The sequence below is a fragment of the Cyprinus carpio genome, chromosome A23 (assembly GCF_018340385.1).
Source record: "Cyprinus carpio isolate SPL01 chromosome A23, ASM1834038v1, whole genome shotgun sequence".
NCBI classification, from domain to species: domain Eukaryota; kingdom Metazoa; phylum Chordata; class Actinopteri; order Cypriniformes; family Cyprinidae; genus Cyprinus; species Cyprinus carpio.
Genome location: NC_056594.1, coordinates 11,483,837 through 11,499,781, shown reverse-complemented (window position 1 = coordinate 11,499,781; position 15,945 = coordinate 11,483,837). Strand labels below are relative to the sequence as shown.

At 34.9% G+C, this 15,945-nt stretch overlaps 1 protein-coding gene across 2 annotated transcripts; it reads right to left on the bottom strand.

The window, feature by feature from the left end:
• Positions 1 to 2,669: 2,669 nt before the first annotated feature.
• On the bottom strand, positions 2,670 to 14,204 carry LOC109047590 (alpha-enolase). Of its 2 annotated transcripts, none has more exons than XM_042713149.1 (12): positions 14,051 to 14,204; positions 11,043 to 11,137; positions 9,307 to 9,402; positions 8,484 to 8,542; positions 7,761 to 7,830; positions 7,455 to 7,588; positions 6,988 to 7,210; positions 5,909 to 6,106; positions 4,188 to 4,389; positions 3,962 to 4,070; positions 3,811 to 3,869; positions 2,670 to 3,145 (listed from the first exon to the last, which is right to left on the bottom strand). In XM_042713149.1, exons 2-12 carry the CDS (start codon positions 11,125 to 11,127, stop codon positions 3,082 to 3,084), a joined length of 1,299 nt encoding a protein of 432 aa, XP_042569083.1. In that variant the 5' UTR covers positions 11,128 to 11,137; positions 14,051 to 14,204; the 3' UTR covers positions 2,670 to 3,081. The 2 variants fall into 2 exon arrangements, with proteins under 2 accessions (XP_042569083.1, XP_042569082.1); XM_042713148.1 differs by lacking the exon at positions 8,484 to 8,542 and adding an exon at positions 8,184 to 8,242.
• Between the last annotated feature and the right edge of the window lie 1,741 nt (positions 14,205 to 15,945).

Below are 15,945 nucleotides of genomic sequence, written 5' to 3'. Positions count from 1 at the left end.
TGTAATCAGAGAGACAAAGCCAAACGTACAAGTGCGGTTAAGAGACAGGTTCTGTGCGAGAAAAAGAAACAGCACACCTCCCCTTCCCTTTGTCATTTGGAATATGCAAGCTCTTGATACAGAATACCATACCTCGATCATTCCTGCCAGCACAAGACAGATGGCCTGAATCTCATTTCCACTGCAGTGCTACCTTGTCTTGGCAGCTCATCTGAAACTCTGCTATTAGTAATCCCTTACATACTGTGTGTCAAGGTATAATGTACATTACAGGTTTTATGGCACCTTTATTCTGGCAAATTCCCTGTTTTTTTAAAACCAAAGGACTGATGACACTGAATGAAGGCATGGGTTAGTGTGTTGTGGGAGCTTTGAGGAGTGAAATATAATGAGGATCTGGATTACAGGAGACAATAAAGCACAGTGTGATTTGATTGTTATCGAATCGTGAGTGGATTCATGCTCACAAAGGAACAATGATGGCAACGAAAAACCTGAAGAAAATATGTATGCAAGTGCACGTACTATGCAGATGAGAATTATTCAATTAATATATCATAATCACATAAAATCTTAAGCCCAAACAATCATAATGCATTCAAATTCAAAGCCATGATGTTCTTTCATCATACCAGATTAAAAAAACAAAACAAACAAACAAACAAAAAAAACTTTCCTTTTTGCAAATATGTAGTGTATCAAAGCTGAATATGAATTAGATAACCAACCTTGTTGCTGGTAAATTTGTAAATTTTTATGCACTAAAATATTACATCAAAAAATGTATTATTAAATTTAGCTATTTTATAGTGTGCCTATAAACAGAAAATGCTTAAAGGGATAGTTCACCCAAAAATGAAAATTTTACATTAATTTATTATGTTTTAAAGTTGTTATTTTTTTGTATTTTTTTCATTCTTCTGTTGTTCAAAATAGTGGATATTTTGAAGAATGTTGGTTGCTAAATCCATTGACTTCCACAGTACACTATGACGATGAAATGACATAACTGTATTGAAACAGTTGCTTAATCAGTAAAAATTTTGCTTTAACAGGTCAGTTATCTAAAAAATAAAAAAAAATAAAAAATAAGAGCATAAATGTTTTTGGCACGTGGTACATTCATGGCAGCCAAGGAAAGAGGTGACATATTAGCCAAGATTGTGCATTACACTAAAACAAACAACAGAGGGCAGTGTGGAATAAATCACGATATCTACACAAACATTTCAGTAGTAGAACTACTAACGTTTCTTTCTCAAAACATGTTAAGTATACATATATACCGTAATAAAAGAATCGCTTGAGGACTAAATGAATCACTCGTGGAAACAGGAGATGGCAAATCCGAGCACAAGTACAAGAATCCATGTCTGTCAGACTGTAGACTGCATCATACTGATTTCACTGAATTATGACTGATTTATCCACTGGGTGGCGCTTCTGTCTTTGCTGCTCCAGGGTTTGTTTCATATTACAGTCATATCCTGTTTGCTCATTGTGGGTATAGAATTAAAACCAGCTAAGTGACAGAAACGTGGTTAAGATCGATGTACAAGCAAGTCTTTCTCAGGCTTCTGTAATGGACTTTGGAATAAAAAGTTTTTTATTATATATTTTTTAAAGACAACATTTTCACACAACACTTCTAGATGTTTATAATGAAACAAAGTTCATGATTTGATTTTTTATTTTGAATACTTGTAATAAGTGTGCTCTAAATCTTAAGATTAAGGTTCATGTAAGATATTTCGATGAATTTCCATGGCTTTTTTCCATAACATTTTCAGATTATAGTAATTTACATTATTATTCAAGCTGTTTGTGACCAACAGATTAGATTTCGAGAGTTTGCACTAAGGTTTTGAGAGTTTGCACAACTCTTCCTCTTTTTTTTTTTTTTTTTTTTTTTTTTTGGTTTTGATTCATTTCCTTGACTTTTCCAGCTTCTCCATGACTGAGCACTAACCAGGTCACCTGGAACTCGTACTCTTGTTTGAGTGCCACTTCAGGTTCTGACCTGTTCTTTCAAACACAACTCAACAAGGATTTTAGTTTTAGTAGAAGAGCTCAAAAGTTACCCGACTGCTTGTCAGAAATGCTTTCTGTGCAGGATTACCCAGTGGACACTAAATTGCAGATATGGTCTCCCTGTTGTTTTTCTGAAATCAAGAGAATGTTTTCTGCCGTCAGACTGTAACCTTACCCAGTCCAACTCCATAACCACTAGGTTACCTCCACCCTCTACTAATGGATTTGAAAGGGCTTTTCAGTTAATTTTCACTATATATCTTTCTTTATCTGAATGAATGAATAATTGATGTTTTATTGTAGGAACTGATAACTTAAGTGCATAAAAACAAAAATCAAAAAATGTAGTCAACTATTTAATTTAAATTTTTTTAATGGTGTGTGTGTGTTTATATAATAATAATAATAATAATAAATCGAAATATTTTTAATTTAGAATTATATATATATATATATATATATATCTATATATATATATATATATATATAAAATTTATATGTGGGAAATTATAGACCTTTATATATTTTCATATATATTTTTTTTTACTTTCACTTGTGTTTGTATATAATTATAGAATATTAATGTCATTAATAATAATAAATAAGTAGATAAATATATATAAACTTCACCCACACTCTTCCATTTTAATAGGGATAATTTATTTCTTTATTATGCCACGCATATAGATCTAACACTTCTCAAAAGCAACACAACGCACATACTCATGCTGCACACGGCAGCACAGTAAACTGCTTTAGCTCTTTGCTAAAATACTCAGTGGAGCACCAGAGTCACTACAACTCACAAGCAGCTAAACAAAGATCTCTTACACAACACAAGAGACACAATTAAAGGACTGATGCTATTTAGATACCAAAGCATAGATGGGGCTTCACGGAGAGCAGTGTTCTGTGCCATTGACTATAGATCTGGACCTTTGAATTCATGTTTCCATCTAGTCTCCATTCTACAGGAGCTGGCGTTGCGTGGCGTTATGTGTGGGAGAGTAAGCACAATGAACACACTGAGACTGATGATGGGTTGCCGCTTCAGATGGGCCTCCTGAAGTTCTTGCCAGCAAAACGAGCCTTGTCACCAAGCTCCTCCTCAATCCTGCAGATGTCAAACAATGGCAAAATCAGTCTTGGACTTTCACTCACTTTAATCAACTTAAGATGTGCAGACTGGCACTTAATGTGATGTTGCAGAGTTGTAGTGATTAGTAAGAAGAAATATGCAGGAAAAAAGAAAACCATGAATCTTGAATGGAGCTTTAGTAAATAATTCATTTATTTGGTCCATAATACATCAAAAATGTAATATTGTAAAATATTACAGTATCACAATAATATTATGAACCATTATAACAATTTAAAAGAACTATGTTCTATATGAAAATATTTTAAAATGCAGTTTATTCCTGTGATGGCAAACCTAAATTTTCAGCGTCATTTCTCCAGTCTTCAGTGTCACATGATCCTTCAGAAATCATTCTAATATGCTGATTTGCTGCTCAATGAACATTTCTTATTATTATTAATGTTGAAAACTGACCCCAACCTTTTAAACTGTAGTGTATTTTATGTGAGAAGAATGACAGTTGAGGGCAAAGAGTGAGCATTTGGTTGCTAGAGACAATAGTCAAATATAGTGTACAGTTGTTATGCAAAATATTGCAAAATTTGACTGCATGATGCAACAACTGACCAATCAGAATCAAGTATTCAAGACAGAGAGCTTGCTTAAGAATGTAATGATGTAGAAATGCAAGCGCTCACCTCAGCAGCTGATTGTACTTGGCCAGGCGCTCAGACCGGCAGGGAGCACCAGTCTTGATCTGAGAGGGGGAAAAAAAAGACAATATACTTTGTAATTCCCTACACAGCATTGGTCAACCTTAGATAAGATAGTGCTTGGCAAGCTTTGTACCTGGCCAGTGCAGAGTCCGACCACAAGGTCAGCGATGAAGGTGTCCTCTGTCTCTCCAGAACGGTGGCTGACCATCACTCCCCATCCATTAGACTGGGCCATCTTACAGCTAAACAAAGGAAGACAGACACAAAACACATTACATATAAAACCACATGAACCTGAATTTTAGTTAGTTCTTGTAGAAAAAACTATGTCCATATTGTGAGACATCAGCAATACATACGCCTGAAGGGACTCGGTGACGGATCCGATCTGGTTGACTTTGAGCAGCAGGCAGTTGCAGGCCTTGTCAGACACGGCTTTAGCGATGCGCTTGGGGTTGGTCACAGTGAGGTCATCACCCACCACCTGGATGTCAGTGCTGGCAGTGAAGTTGGTCCAGGCTTCCCAGTCATCCTGGTCAAATGGATCCTCAATGGAGACCACTGAGAAGCAAAAGATAAAACTTTATCGATTTGAGCTGGAGTTTAAAGGTGCTGCATGTAGGATTGACACCAAGTGGTTGAACTAGGTATTGCAGTCCAAATTCAAAATGCTGCAGAGGGTTTTTTTTCAACCGTCCCTCCACTCCATCTGAGTTTTGAGCACGCGGGTTTTGAGATATGAGGGAGCACACTTGACGATGAATGAAATGAAATACAATGTGTTTTCCACCAACTGGCAACCCGGGGTGCCAAAATACAATTAGGTAAACTGGCAGTGGGTGGGTTTCAAAAACCAAAACGGAGACAGACATTCCGGCCAGACATTGATTTGGCTGGATTTTTTTTTTTTTAGGTTTTCATTTAAATGCAGCTGAACAGATCTGTGATCTGTTTATTTCACTGAGAATTGTTCTGATAGCACATGAGAAATATTTTAATGTCTCTGTTTTTTAATTTGATAAAATGTATATAATTGCAGATTAGTTTATGCTGTCTTGCACTGTGAAATTTTACTGATACTGGAATTAGGGTCAGGGTTAGGTCTAACCCTAATGTAACAGCTAACATTAATGAACTGTTGCAGTACACTACTGCTCAAAAGTTTGGGATGATTTTGAAAAATAATAATAATAATTAATAATAATACTGTGAAATATTACTACAATTTAAAATTACTGTTGTCTATTTAAAAATATATTCTGTGGTGGCGAAGCTGAATTTTCAGCAGTCATTACTCCAGTCTTCAGCATCACATGATCCATCAGTATTCATTCAAATATGCTGTTTTGCTGCTCAAGAAACATTTCTTATTATTATCGGTGTTGTGGAAACTGTGAAACATTTTTCAAGGACTCTCTTGATAAATAGATCATTCAAAAGAACAGCAATTTTTTTGAAGTAGAGATTTTAAATGTTGCTAAATTAAAGTATACACCGAATAAATGTAATAATTCAATAAAAAGTAATAAGTATATAAAAAGTATAAAATTTTGTTGCTGAAAAATAGCTACTGGCCTCAAACTTTTGAACAATAGTGTACCCTGCAAAGTTTTTTTTTATTAAGAGATTAATAAATACGCCACAGTTAATGCACTAGGGTTTATTTATATACAATGTATTCTATAAATATCTAGTGAACCGCTGACCGCCCTCAAGGGGGTTAAATCACCCCTGTTAAGACTCTCACCCCCACAGCAGGGTTTCATTCACTGCTGGATCTCTTCAGACGCCTGTCTTTTTTTAGGTGATCTAAAGATACCCAACACACATGAGGGAAGAATTTGTGTTTGGGTAAACACACTTAGATTAAGAAAAAAATGTTTTTGGTAACACTTTACAATAAGGTTAATGCACTATGATCCTTAGTTAACAAATAACAATTATAATTATTAATTAAATTTGTTTAATGTTTATTGTCTACCTAGATTCTCTGACTTCAGATTTGCACTAAGCAGTTGTCACTGGCCGTCTGAGGATCACATACTCACACACAGTAACACTAAAGTTCAGGGAAACTGACCAGGATAATCCTTGACAAAGCTCCTGTAGAGGTCAGCCAGCTGGTCAGGGCTGATATAACGGCTGGGGTCATCAGGTGATTTGAAGTCCAGGTCGTACTTGCCACCCTTGTAGAACTCAGAGGCAGCCACATCCATGCCGATCACAATCTTGTCGGTGTAGCCGGCTTTGCTAATGGCATTCTTCAGCAGCTCCAGAGCTGAAAAAGTTAAGTAACTGATGCATAACTTCTGCAGTCTGACAAATGCAGTTTTAAATATACAAACATTCAATGTAGTCTGTAGAACATTAACTTCACAAAAGCATTTCATGCCAAATGCACTCAAAACAAACCATTAATATTTCTGCAGTTTATATTGGCTACAGCTAAATAATAAGTTCAGGCACTGATCTGTACTTTGTTTAAACATTAGTGCATCTTGAGAATATATCTCATGGTGCTATGCTTATTACACATAAGCTTTTAACCTAAACTTCTGGATTCCTTTCTAATGTTTTAGTCTAATTAAGACAACTTAATTAAGGATAAAATAACAAATAATATGGGTAAAGAAGAGGATGAATATTCAGACATTATGGAAAGATAAAGGGAGAAATATTAAGATTTAGAAGTTCAATTTATTCAATTTAAATTGGAGGAGTTTATTATAATTTTTTCCTTAATTGGTTTGATGTAATTTTGTTTTTAAGTTTAGTTAATACTCAACATTTTGTTGTTCAATGGTCATGTTTGTAAACTCGCTTATCTATAATCAAGATAACCGTAATCTCTGACTCCTTGAGTTATCCCAGACGTCTACACTATCTACAATCTGCATATCTTATAACATATTGTACTGTATAGTGCTTATCTATACTGGTTTGTTTACAAGAGGCTAAAAAATTGATTTGGTTCTAAATGTTTATCATTTCTAAGATCAAACGGATAGTTTACATTTAATTCCCAAAGTATGTTTTACCGTGAATATGTTTTATATTTATGGTGGCTAATCTGTAGTATTTACATTCTTAAAAATCTGCTCCATAAAACTGAGGCTGATCTAGATCTAGACCTGTTATCATGAAACTCCAGACTCTCACCTTCTTTGTTCTCAAGGATGTTGGGAGCGAATCCACCTTCATCGCCCACATTGGTGGCATCTTTGCCATACTTCTCCTTAATGACATTCTTCAGATTGTGATAAACTTCTGCACCAATGCGCATGGCCTCTTTGAAGTTGCTGGCACCGACAGGCAGGATCATGAACTCCTGCATAGCCAGCTTGTTGCCGGCGTGGGAGCCACCGTTGATAACATTGAAGGCCTTTGAAAACAGACAGTCTATTTATAGTGTGTCATAGTTTGCATCCTTCAGTAATGTTTATGGTTTAAGTCATGGGGCATTTATTCCAGACCAGATGTTAGTAAGTATATAATGTATCCAACTTGAGGAAGCATCCTGCATTTTTATGTGATATCCAAAATTTGCATTAAATAGGTGGATGGAAACCAGTCCAAACACTGTAACGTACAGCAGTAAAGACTGATTTATTATTCTGAGCACGTACAGGGACAGGGAGAATGACTTCTGGGTTGCCAGCGAGGTCTGCGATGTGGCGGTAGAGGGGGACGCCCTTCTCTGCAGCACCAGCCTTGCACACAGCCAGGGAAACGCCCAGGATGGCATTAGCACCAAACTTTGCTGTGGATTCGTGAGCACATTCATTAAAATAATGGATGCATATTTCAGAGTCTTTATAAACCAGCATGAAGATCTGTGATAAATTACGCTTTCATACAGTGAATAAATTATGTTATGGCAACTCAAGGAATTGTAACTATAACGAAACACTTAATCATATTATTCTGCTTACACTTGTTTTCAGTGCCATCCATATCAAGCATCAGCTTATCGATCTTCTCCTGCTCCAAGACTGACACGTTCTATTTAAGCACAAAAGACTGATTACTGACAATATCAATAATTTTTCCAGGAGAATGACATTCACACAAAATTCATTTAGCATAGTACAAATGCAACGTTAAGGCATTCACAGCATTGTGAGATTAGGGGGAGGTTTTTTATCTTTATAACTGTCTTTAGAAATGACAAAACGCTAATATTAATTCAAATGTTAGTTAATATTCACAACAAGACACTTACCACTTCAAATAATGGTCCCAAACTTATCTAATTCTCTTAAATCATTTTTCAGTGCCTCTCTTGTATATTATGAATAACCACAACTCAACAACAGTATACATTATCATGTTAGTCAAAGAACAAATATTCCTACCTGGCTAACCAGAGCAGGTGCAATTGATTTATTGATATGCTCAACAGCTTTTGAGACACCTGCAGGGACACAAGCAGACCATCACTGATCCAGGCCAAGGAGTGGGTGAGCATGCAGAGCAGACATGACTAGATGATCACAGAGCAGATGGGTGCTTTATTGTCAATGAAAACATCTGTGATCATCTACAAATACCTGCTATTGTTAGTCGTCAACGCAAACCCAAAGGCTCATGCTGCTTCTGTGCTATATCAAAAGGGGTTGAGTTCCTCACTTCAGTTAATACACACGCTAATTTACCTGATTACACAAAGCAGGGGCCAAGAACTCATTTACATATTTAACAGCTCTTTTCACCCCTGACAGACGAGAAAAGATGGCAGAAGAAAGAGAGGATGAGAGGAGAAAAGAAAAACTCTGCAGTACAGATGGATGTTATATATATGAAATATGTATTTGATATTATGTATATCTGTAAAACACTACAAATCAAGCATGATCCAAAAGGAATTTTCACAGAAATTTGAATTAGATTTTTATACACTACTAGACAAGACTTGTGGTCAGTAAGATTTTTTTAATGTTTCTGAAAAAAGTCTCTTATGGTTTTTGTTTGATCAAAAATACAATAAAAAAGCACTGTAAAATATTTTTCTATTTAATATAGAATTAGTTTGAAATATTTAATTTTTTCCTGTTATGGCAAAACTGAATCGTCAGCATCATTACTCCAGTCTTCAGTGTCACATGATCCTTCAGAAATCATTCTAATGTTCATATGCTTACAGAACATTTCCTCATGATTCTTTGATTAATAGAAAGTTGTTTTTTTTTAAATAAATATAAAATGTCTTTCCTGTCACTTTTGAACAATTTAATGTGTCTTTGTCAAATAAAAGTAGTTTTTCCAAAAAATGTTTAAAAAATAATAATAATTTTATTAGTAGTATATATTTTTTCATTCTCATATTATTAATATGTCTAAAACAATACATTTCACTTGACTTGATTTGGCAAGCAATACTATATAAAACTCTCAAACAATTTTAAACTTTAATATCTCAAAAAGAATAGTGACGCTTTGAAATATTAATTTTACAAACTGAATATCTGAAATACAAACCTTTGCCCAGATAACGTGTCTTGTCATTGTCACGGAGCTCAAGGGCTTCATAGATGCCAGTAGAAGCGCCACTGGGCACTGCAGCTCTGAAGAGACCTGTGGAACAATAAATACAGGGAAACCTGTGAACCCTGAAAACAACCCTGAAATCTGTTTCCAGAATGTCCTACTAGAACCAATCACAGCTGGTCTACCATATAAGGAATGGTAAGACACACCTCCTCACTGCAGAAGAGATTACACAATGTATACAATCTCTGCATACCAGCAGCAGACTACATGTCAATATATAGTATATAATATCTTTACAAAAAATGTAATTAGTTAAAATTAAAATTGATAAGCATGGTACCTCAAGGCATTTTTTATCACCTAAACTTGGTGTAGGAAGTGAAGTTAAGGGGGTTTCCTCTTGTGATGTAACCAACTGAGAGGGACACCCCCTGATTGAGATTGGCACACGTGGACTACATGATGGCACATTTCAGCTCAAGAGTGTGGCAAATCTGCACATGCATATTCAATCAGCTCGGCTGAGTGAATGTAAGTCGATTGCCAGAGTGTGCAGATGAAAACGGATTTAAAGCTTAACCAGAAATTCATCAGCTGTTACATAGTGCATCTGTACCTAACCAATCATTTCTTCCAAGCAATGATAGAGTATCCAAACCTACAGAATAGACAAACTGAGTGCGATAATGGCTAGTTTTGATCTTTGTAACACATCTGAGTTCATATACTGATGCAATAAGTATAGTCTAAATGTTGTACACTAACATTCAAATGTTTGGGATGGATAAGATTTTTTTTTTTTTTTTTTTTTTTTTTTTTTAAATAAGTCTCTTATGCTCACAAAAGCTGCATTTATTTGATCAAAAATACAGTAAAACATTAATATTATGAAATATTACTTAATTTTAAATAACTGTTTTCTATTTTAATATTTTTTAAAATGTAATTCATTCCTGTGATGGCAAAGCTGAATTGTCAGCCACCATTACAACAGTTGAGCTGCTTAATATTTTTGTGGAAACTGTGATACATTTGTTCTGGATTTTTGGATGAACAGAAAAAAAAAACTGCATTCATTGGAAATATTTTTTTTTTTAAAGCATCGATAAAGTCTTTACTGTTATTTTTTATTAATTTATAACATCTTTGCTAAATGAAATTATTTATTTATTTAAAAAAAAAAAAGATAAAAATCTTACTAACCCCAAACTTGAATATAATAACTTTCTGTGTTCATGTGCAAACTACCATACTGTAGCAACGCAATCCAACTGGTATGTGTTACTTCGGCTATTTATAATCATCTACCACCTGATACGTTGACTCTGAGCTATTGGACACCGTCATGAGGGCCTGAATAGGCAGAGAGCAGCTCAGAAGCTCACCCGTGTGAAACTGGCACAGCATTCAGGACTGTACGCCCCAATAACACCACATACGATGTCAATTATTGTCGCTTTGTATTGATGTTGAACTTGTAATGGACTGCTCTGCGTTTGAAGAGACAGTGGTGATAGACGGTGCTTTTTATCTCAGAGATGGCCCCATTTTTGTATTTGCTAGCTCATTACAAAATGGATTAATCTTCCTGAAAGAATCATCAGATCAATATACATTTAATGTGATTTTATTTTTTTTTTGTATTAAAAAACAAAAAGTAAATATTACAATGAAAAACAATTAAATTTTAAGTTACTTTTACATTTTTTTTAAGCATTACATACCTTTCTTGGTGTAGAGATCAACCTCCACGGTGGGGTTTCCACGGGAGTCAAAGATTTCACGAGCATGGATCTTCAGGATGGACATGTTGCAGTTTCTGAACAGAAAAATGATTAAAAAAAAACAAAAAAACATGAGGAGCTGATTTTATTTCTTTATCTAAATCAACCGATATTGGATATTTAATTGTTCAAGCAAATTTACAATCAATTCAATCAAAATAACGCAGCTCCTCTGGAATTCTTCAGTTTTTAAGAACTGCCGCGTTCTCCGGTAGTGGGCGGAGCTAATGTGCAATTTCATTGGCTGGTGCTCACCTATCATCATCCCTGTTTTGATTTCAGCAAATCAGTTCAAGCGAACGCACACAACCTGATTAATATTCATGAACCTAGCAGCTCATTAATCCTTAGTGCGTTTTATATTGCTCTTATTAATATAATTTATATAATAATAATTATAATTATCAGCAAATCAGTTCAAGCGAACATTATCAGTATATTTATCAGTATTTTTTTCCAATTTTTCACAGGAACACTGAATGACCAAAATAAAGCACCACCACCAGTCCTAAGTTCAGTTAGAATGACTAATTTTGCATTCGGGGCTGGGCGATATATCAAATATTAACAATAATATCGGAATAATTTTGATGACGATGTAAAATTTGAAAATATTGTGAATATAGAATATTTCAAATTCAAGAATACTTTCCCAAAAGAACGCCCCAAACATCCAAAAAAGGGGATTTAAACTTAGCGATCTAATGAAAGCGTTGTTCAGCCGGTCTGTGTTCTGTAATGAGATTTAAACTGTATTGTATGCGATTGTGATCGCTGAATAAATGCCCTTACTCGACCGCGCTGATGTTTGAATAGAGAAACATAGACTATGGCCAATTACATTAGGGAATTTCACTTTTTATATTCACGAATTTTCATAATATAGACAGAGAGTGCAAAACTTGTGTTCTTATATATATATAATATACTATATATAAATATAATGTATAAATATATATATATAAGAAATTGTCATGGTTATGTGCTTAGCATCAGCTGCATCTAAGAGGGTTTTAAAGTGTCAGTAGGAACATAGTTTCATGGCACAGAGCTTCACTTAAAACTGCAGACAGTTGACAGACTTGTGTTCTTAGCTAAAAAACTTGTAAAAAAAATGTTTAAATAAAATACTTATCCCAGTTTAATTACTTAATCACTTGCATAAATTAAACTGTGAATTGCATGCACTGATTAAAAAGTTGACAGAATGTACTTTCTGTACTTGTTTTGCACTACTTCATAAACATTCGGCCTACGTGCTGATAACTTGGTCTAGATTTTTTTTCAACTGCTTAAATTAGCTGTTCAATTTTGTTTGTTTTTTTTTTTTAATGGGGCGAAAGGAAATTATGTTTTTTTATTATTTAAATGCAAATGCAAACATATAGAAAGATATATTGAATATCATAAAAATTTTGACAATATCGAAATATACTTTTTTTTATATATATCGCCCAGCCCTGATTCATACATGGTTACCAAGTTTTAATTCTAAATACTAAACTTCTATTTGTGCAAATAACATTATGATGGCACAGATATATATATATATATATATATACATATATACTGATATATATATGATATATGTACTATTATATATATATAGTATAGTAAAGTAAAAAAATGTATAGCCAATGGTACATTCAATTGCCAAGGTAGAGGGTATATTCATCATCATATGAATGAATTACTTTTTCATTCTTTTTTTACATTTTTAATTATTTTTTTAAAGGACAAGGTGTTTTGAAAGTAGTTCTGGACAGAGGCACTGAGAAAAGGCATTCAATTTTTTTACTTTTTTACCCAAAAAAAATTAAATAAAAAGCCATAGGGGAAGGGGAGGAGGATAGGTTGGGGGGGTGTTGGCTCAAAGTTGAAAAGTAACGTTCTTCTCGATATAGATTACTTAAAGGATCTAAGAATGTTTTGTAAACGTTCTGGTTGATCCTCTGATAAAATAAATGATTTTTTTTTTTTTTTTCAGTTTTTAGAAAAAAACATTTTTTAATTGTGAGAATTTAGGTGCCACTGGTGATTTCCAAAAAAAAAAAAAAAACTCTTGCTAGCTATTAATGTTATATCTAAAAACAAAACCCATTTCCTCAAAAAAATTATTGTCAGAAAAGGGCCCTGTCAATAATTTTGTGCATTTCCCATGGATATCAACATATAAAACCAACAACAAAAAATAAATAAATAAAAATAATAAATCACATACACTTCATTTGGACCAATGGAAAATCCTGTAGCCTTAAATGTCTGTGGAAACTTCCCACTGGCCACAACACAGTGGGTTGGGTTAACTGAGACAGACAGTAACAAGTGACTGGCCTTATGTCTGCAGTGGACAGAGAATGTGTTGCTCTCAATTTTAACAGACTTATATTGAGAATTACATTAAAATAAGCTTCAACTAAAAGATTTTAATCATCTGTGATGACCACATAAAATATGTCACATTGACAATCAAATATAGTTAATTCAGTCTAAAATAAAGCTATTTGCAACATTTAAAAGCTACAAATAAATAACAGCAATGTCTCCGGTTACAGGTCTTTCCAATATCAGGTGTCAAACCGGGACTCGTTTTAGTTTGCTGGCAAGATCCCGTGTAACGTTACAGCAGCTGTAATCTAATACGAATTACTTTCTACACTAAACGTCATTTTACATTTTTGAATGAACGTATTTTGCTCACGAGAACATCTGCATCTCTTCTTAAAAACAACTCTGCGTGACATAAATGTTGCAATGTTAAAATGATTAGATAACGGTAACTGTACACTCAGATCTAGAGGACGTCACCGCACGACAGCATCACCTTCATCAGTATTGCATAACTCAGTCGAACATCACGAACACTTTAGCACATCTTATTTTTCATGACAAATATTATTAACTGCTAAAATATAAAAGCTAAAACATATGCCCTCTATTCACCTTACCGTATCTGGCCTAGCCAGCGCAAGGGAAGTCGAGAGCTGACCGTGGTGCAGAAAGCAGAGAAGGCAGAAGGCTGCTGCTCTCGCGCCCTTGTAAGTGTAGGGCATGAGGAAGCGCCAGCGCGGTTCTCGTGCTCTGATTGGTCAGACGCGCCTCACGCGGCACGCTAATGAGATTGCATGGCAAAATGCACGTTTTCAACCATCGAGACTCCGCCTTCGACAAGGATGCGGAAATTTTTATTAATTGATTAAAATTTTATTTATCTTAATTCAAGGCTGTTAATGGCATGAATTTGACGTTAGCTGGAATATCATTAGGGTATCGTGTGTTTAGAGCTTTTTGACTCCAATATTTCCGTGTTTTATGCAGGAAACTGGTGCATAGTGGAGTACGTGCAAAGCATCACCTACTACCAGAGATGCGTCACAGTGAGTGTGCACATGAGTCGACAGATTTTGTTATTTTAAGCACAGTTTACACTGTGATCTAGAAAATTATGTACATTCGACTGCACACTAGTTTCAAAGGGTATATTGTTATTAGTATTAATAAATATGTGGATTACACGTTCGCTTATAGGGATATTGTTTGAATTTTTTGTTTTGGTGTTTTTAAATGGTGTATTAATAAATATGTGGATTACACGTTCGCTTATAGGGATATTGTTTGAATATATTAAACTGGTGTTTTTCAAAAAAAAATATATTTGAGAGCTCTTTATAAAATATTAAATCACGTTTTTTCTTTCTCAAGTCTAATTATGTGTGTAGTATTTTATTTATGTTTCACAGTAAGAAAGCATTATCAGAATAATATTCACAGTATGCAAGCATTATCATTTGCATTTACAAATATATTCTCAATGTCATCTCTCCATTTCAAACGCACACGATGGACCAAGTGATGCTGTGCGCTCTCTAGCTTCAACCATGGCAGCCTCACTCAGTGAATGACCTTGGGCAAGATTACTAGTGCGCCATCTTATGGCTGATCATAGGACTGGCACTTCAAACGTATTTACTGAAAATGACGTGACGTGTGGCCAAATATGGTGTGTCCCATACTGGGAATGTATGGTATGGGGTTCCATTTGTGTCAAAAGTCGACTGCTTTGTGCTTTGTACTATACAATTGTCTTTGTCTACAGTCATTGCCTACTTGTTCAGGTAAATCAGTATATGTTGACGTGTATGTTGTCTGTTGACGTTGTCTGTCTATGGTGTTCCATTTGTGTCAAAAATAAGTCGACTGGTTCGTGCTTTGTACTATACAATTGTCTTTCTCTACAGTCATTGCCTACTTGTTCAGGTAAATCAGTGTATGTTGACATGTATATTGTCTGTTGACGAATAGAACCGTCGTTCTATTGTCTGAACTGTCGTCAAACCTTCGTCTTGTTCTGTCGTATTGTTTTTATTTTCTGTCGTCTTGTTCTGTCATCTTAACTGTCGTCCTAGCAGTCATCTTGTTATTCTGTTGTCATCTTACTGTTGTCCTTACTGTCATTGTGCTGTCATCATACCTTTCATCAGCGCAGTAAAGTTAGTTTCACATTTCATATTCGACTAGGCTGCTTTAAGGACCGTCTGCAAATTTACCTCACAGTACAAAACAAAGTAACGTTACACCCAGATAGCAAAATGCACTCAGGCCAGTTCTGGTTAGATTCTCGCCTGCCGGAGACTTACCACTATGTCCGACTCCATCTGCCGAACTCAGGCCGGATGCCTGTGGACTCACTGCCCGACCCTAAAGTGCATGGAGCTGGACGTGACCTGGGTTCATTTTTAATATCTACTTTACTGTACACCAATCCGTTTAAACTACGCAGCCAAAATTTATTTCCATTATATTTACTATAAAACATAAATAACACGAGCTAACACATCTAACG

Coding starts and splice junctions, on each gene's coding strand:
- LOC109047590 (XM_042713149.1), bottom strand. CDS start 11,127: ATGTCCATCCTGAAGATCCATGCTCGTGAAATCTTTGACTCCCGTGGA. Junction 7,831..8,483: donor CCCCTGCTTTGTGTAATCAG/GTAAATTAGCGT, acceptor GTGCTTAAATAG/AACGTGTCAGTCTTGGAGCA. Junction 7,211..7,454: donor AAGTCATTCTCCCTGTCCCT/GTACGTGCTCAG, acceptor CTGTTTTCAAAG/GCCTTCAATGTTATCAACGG.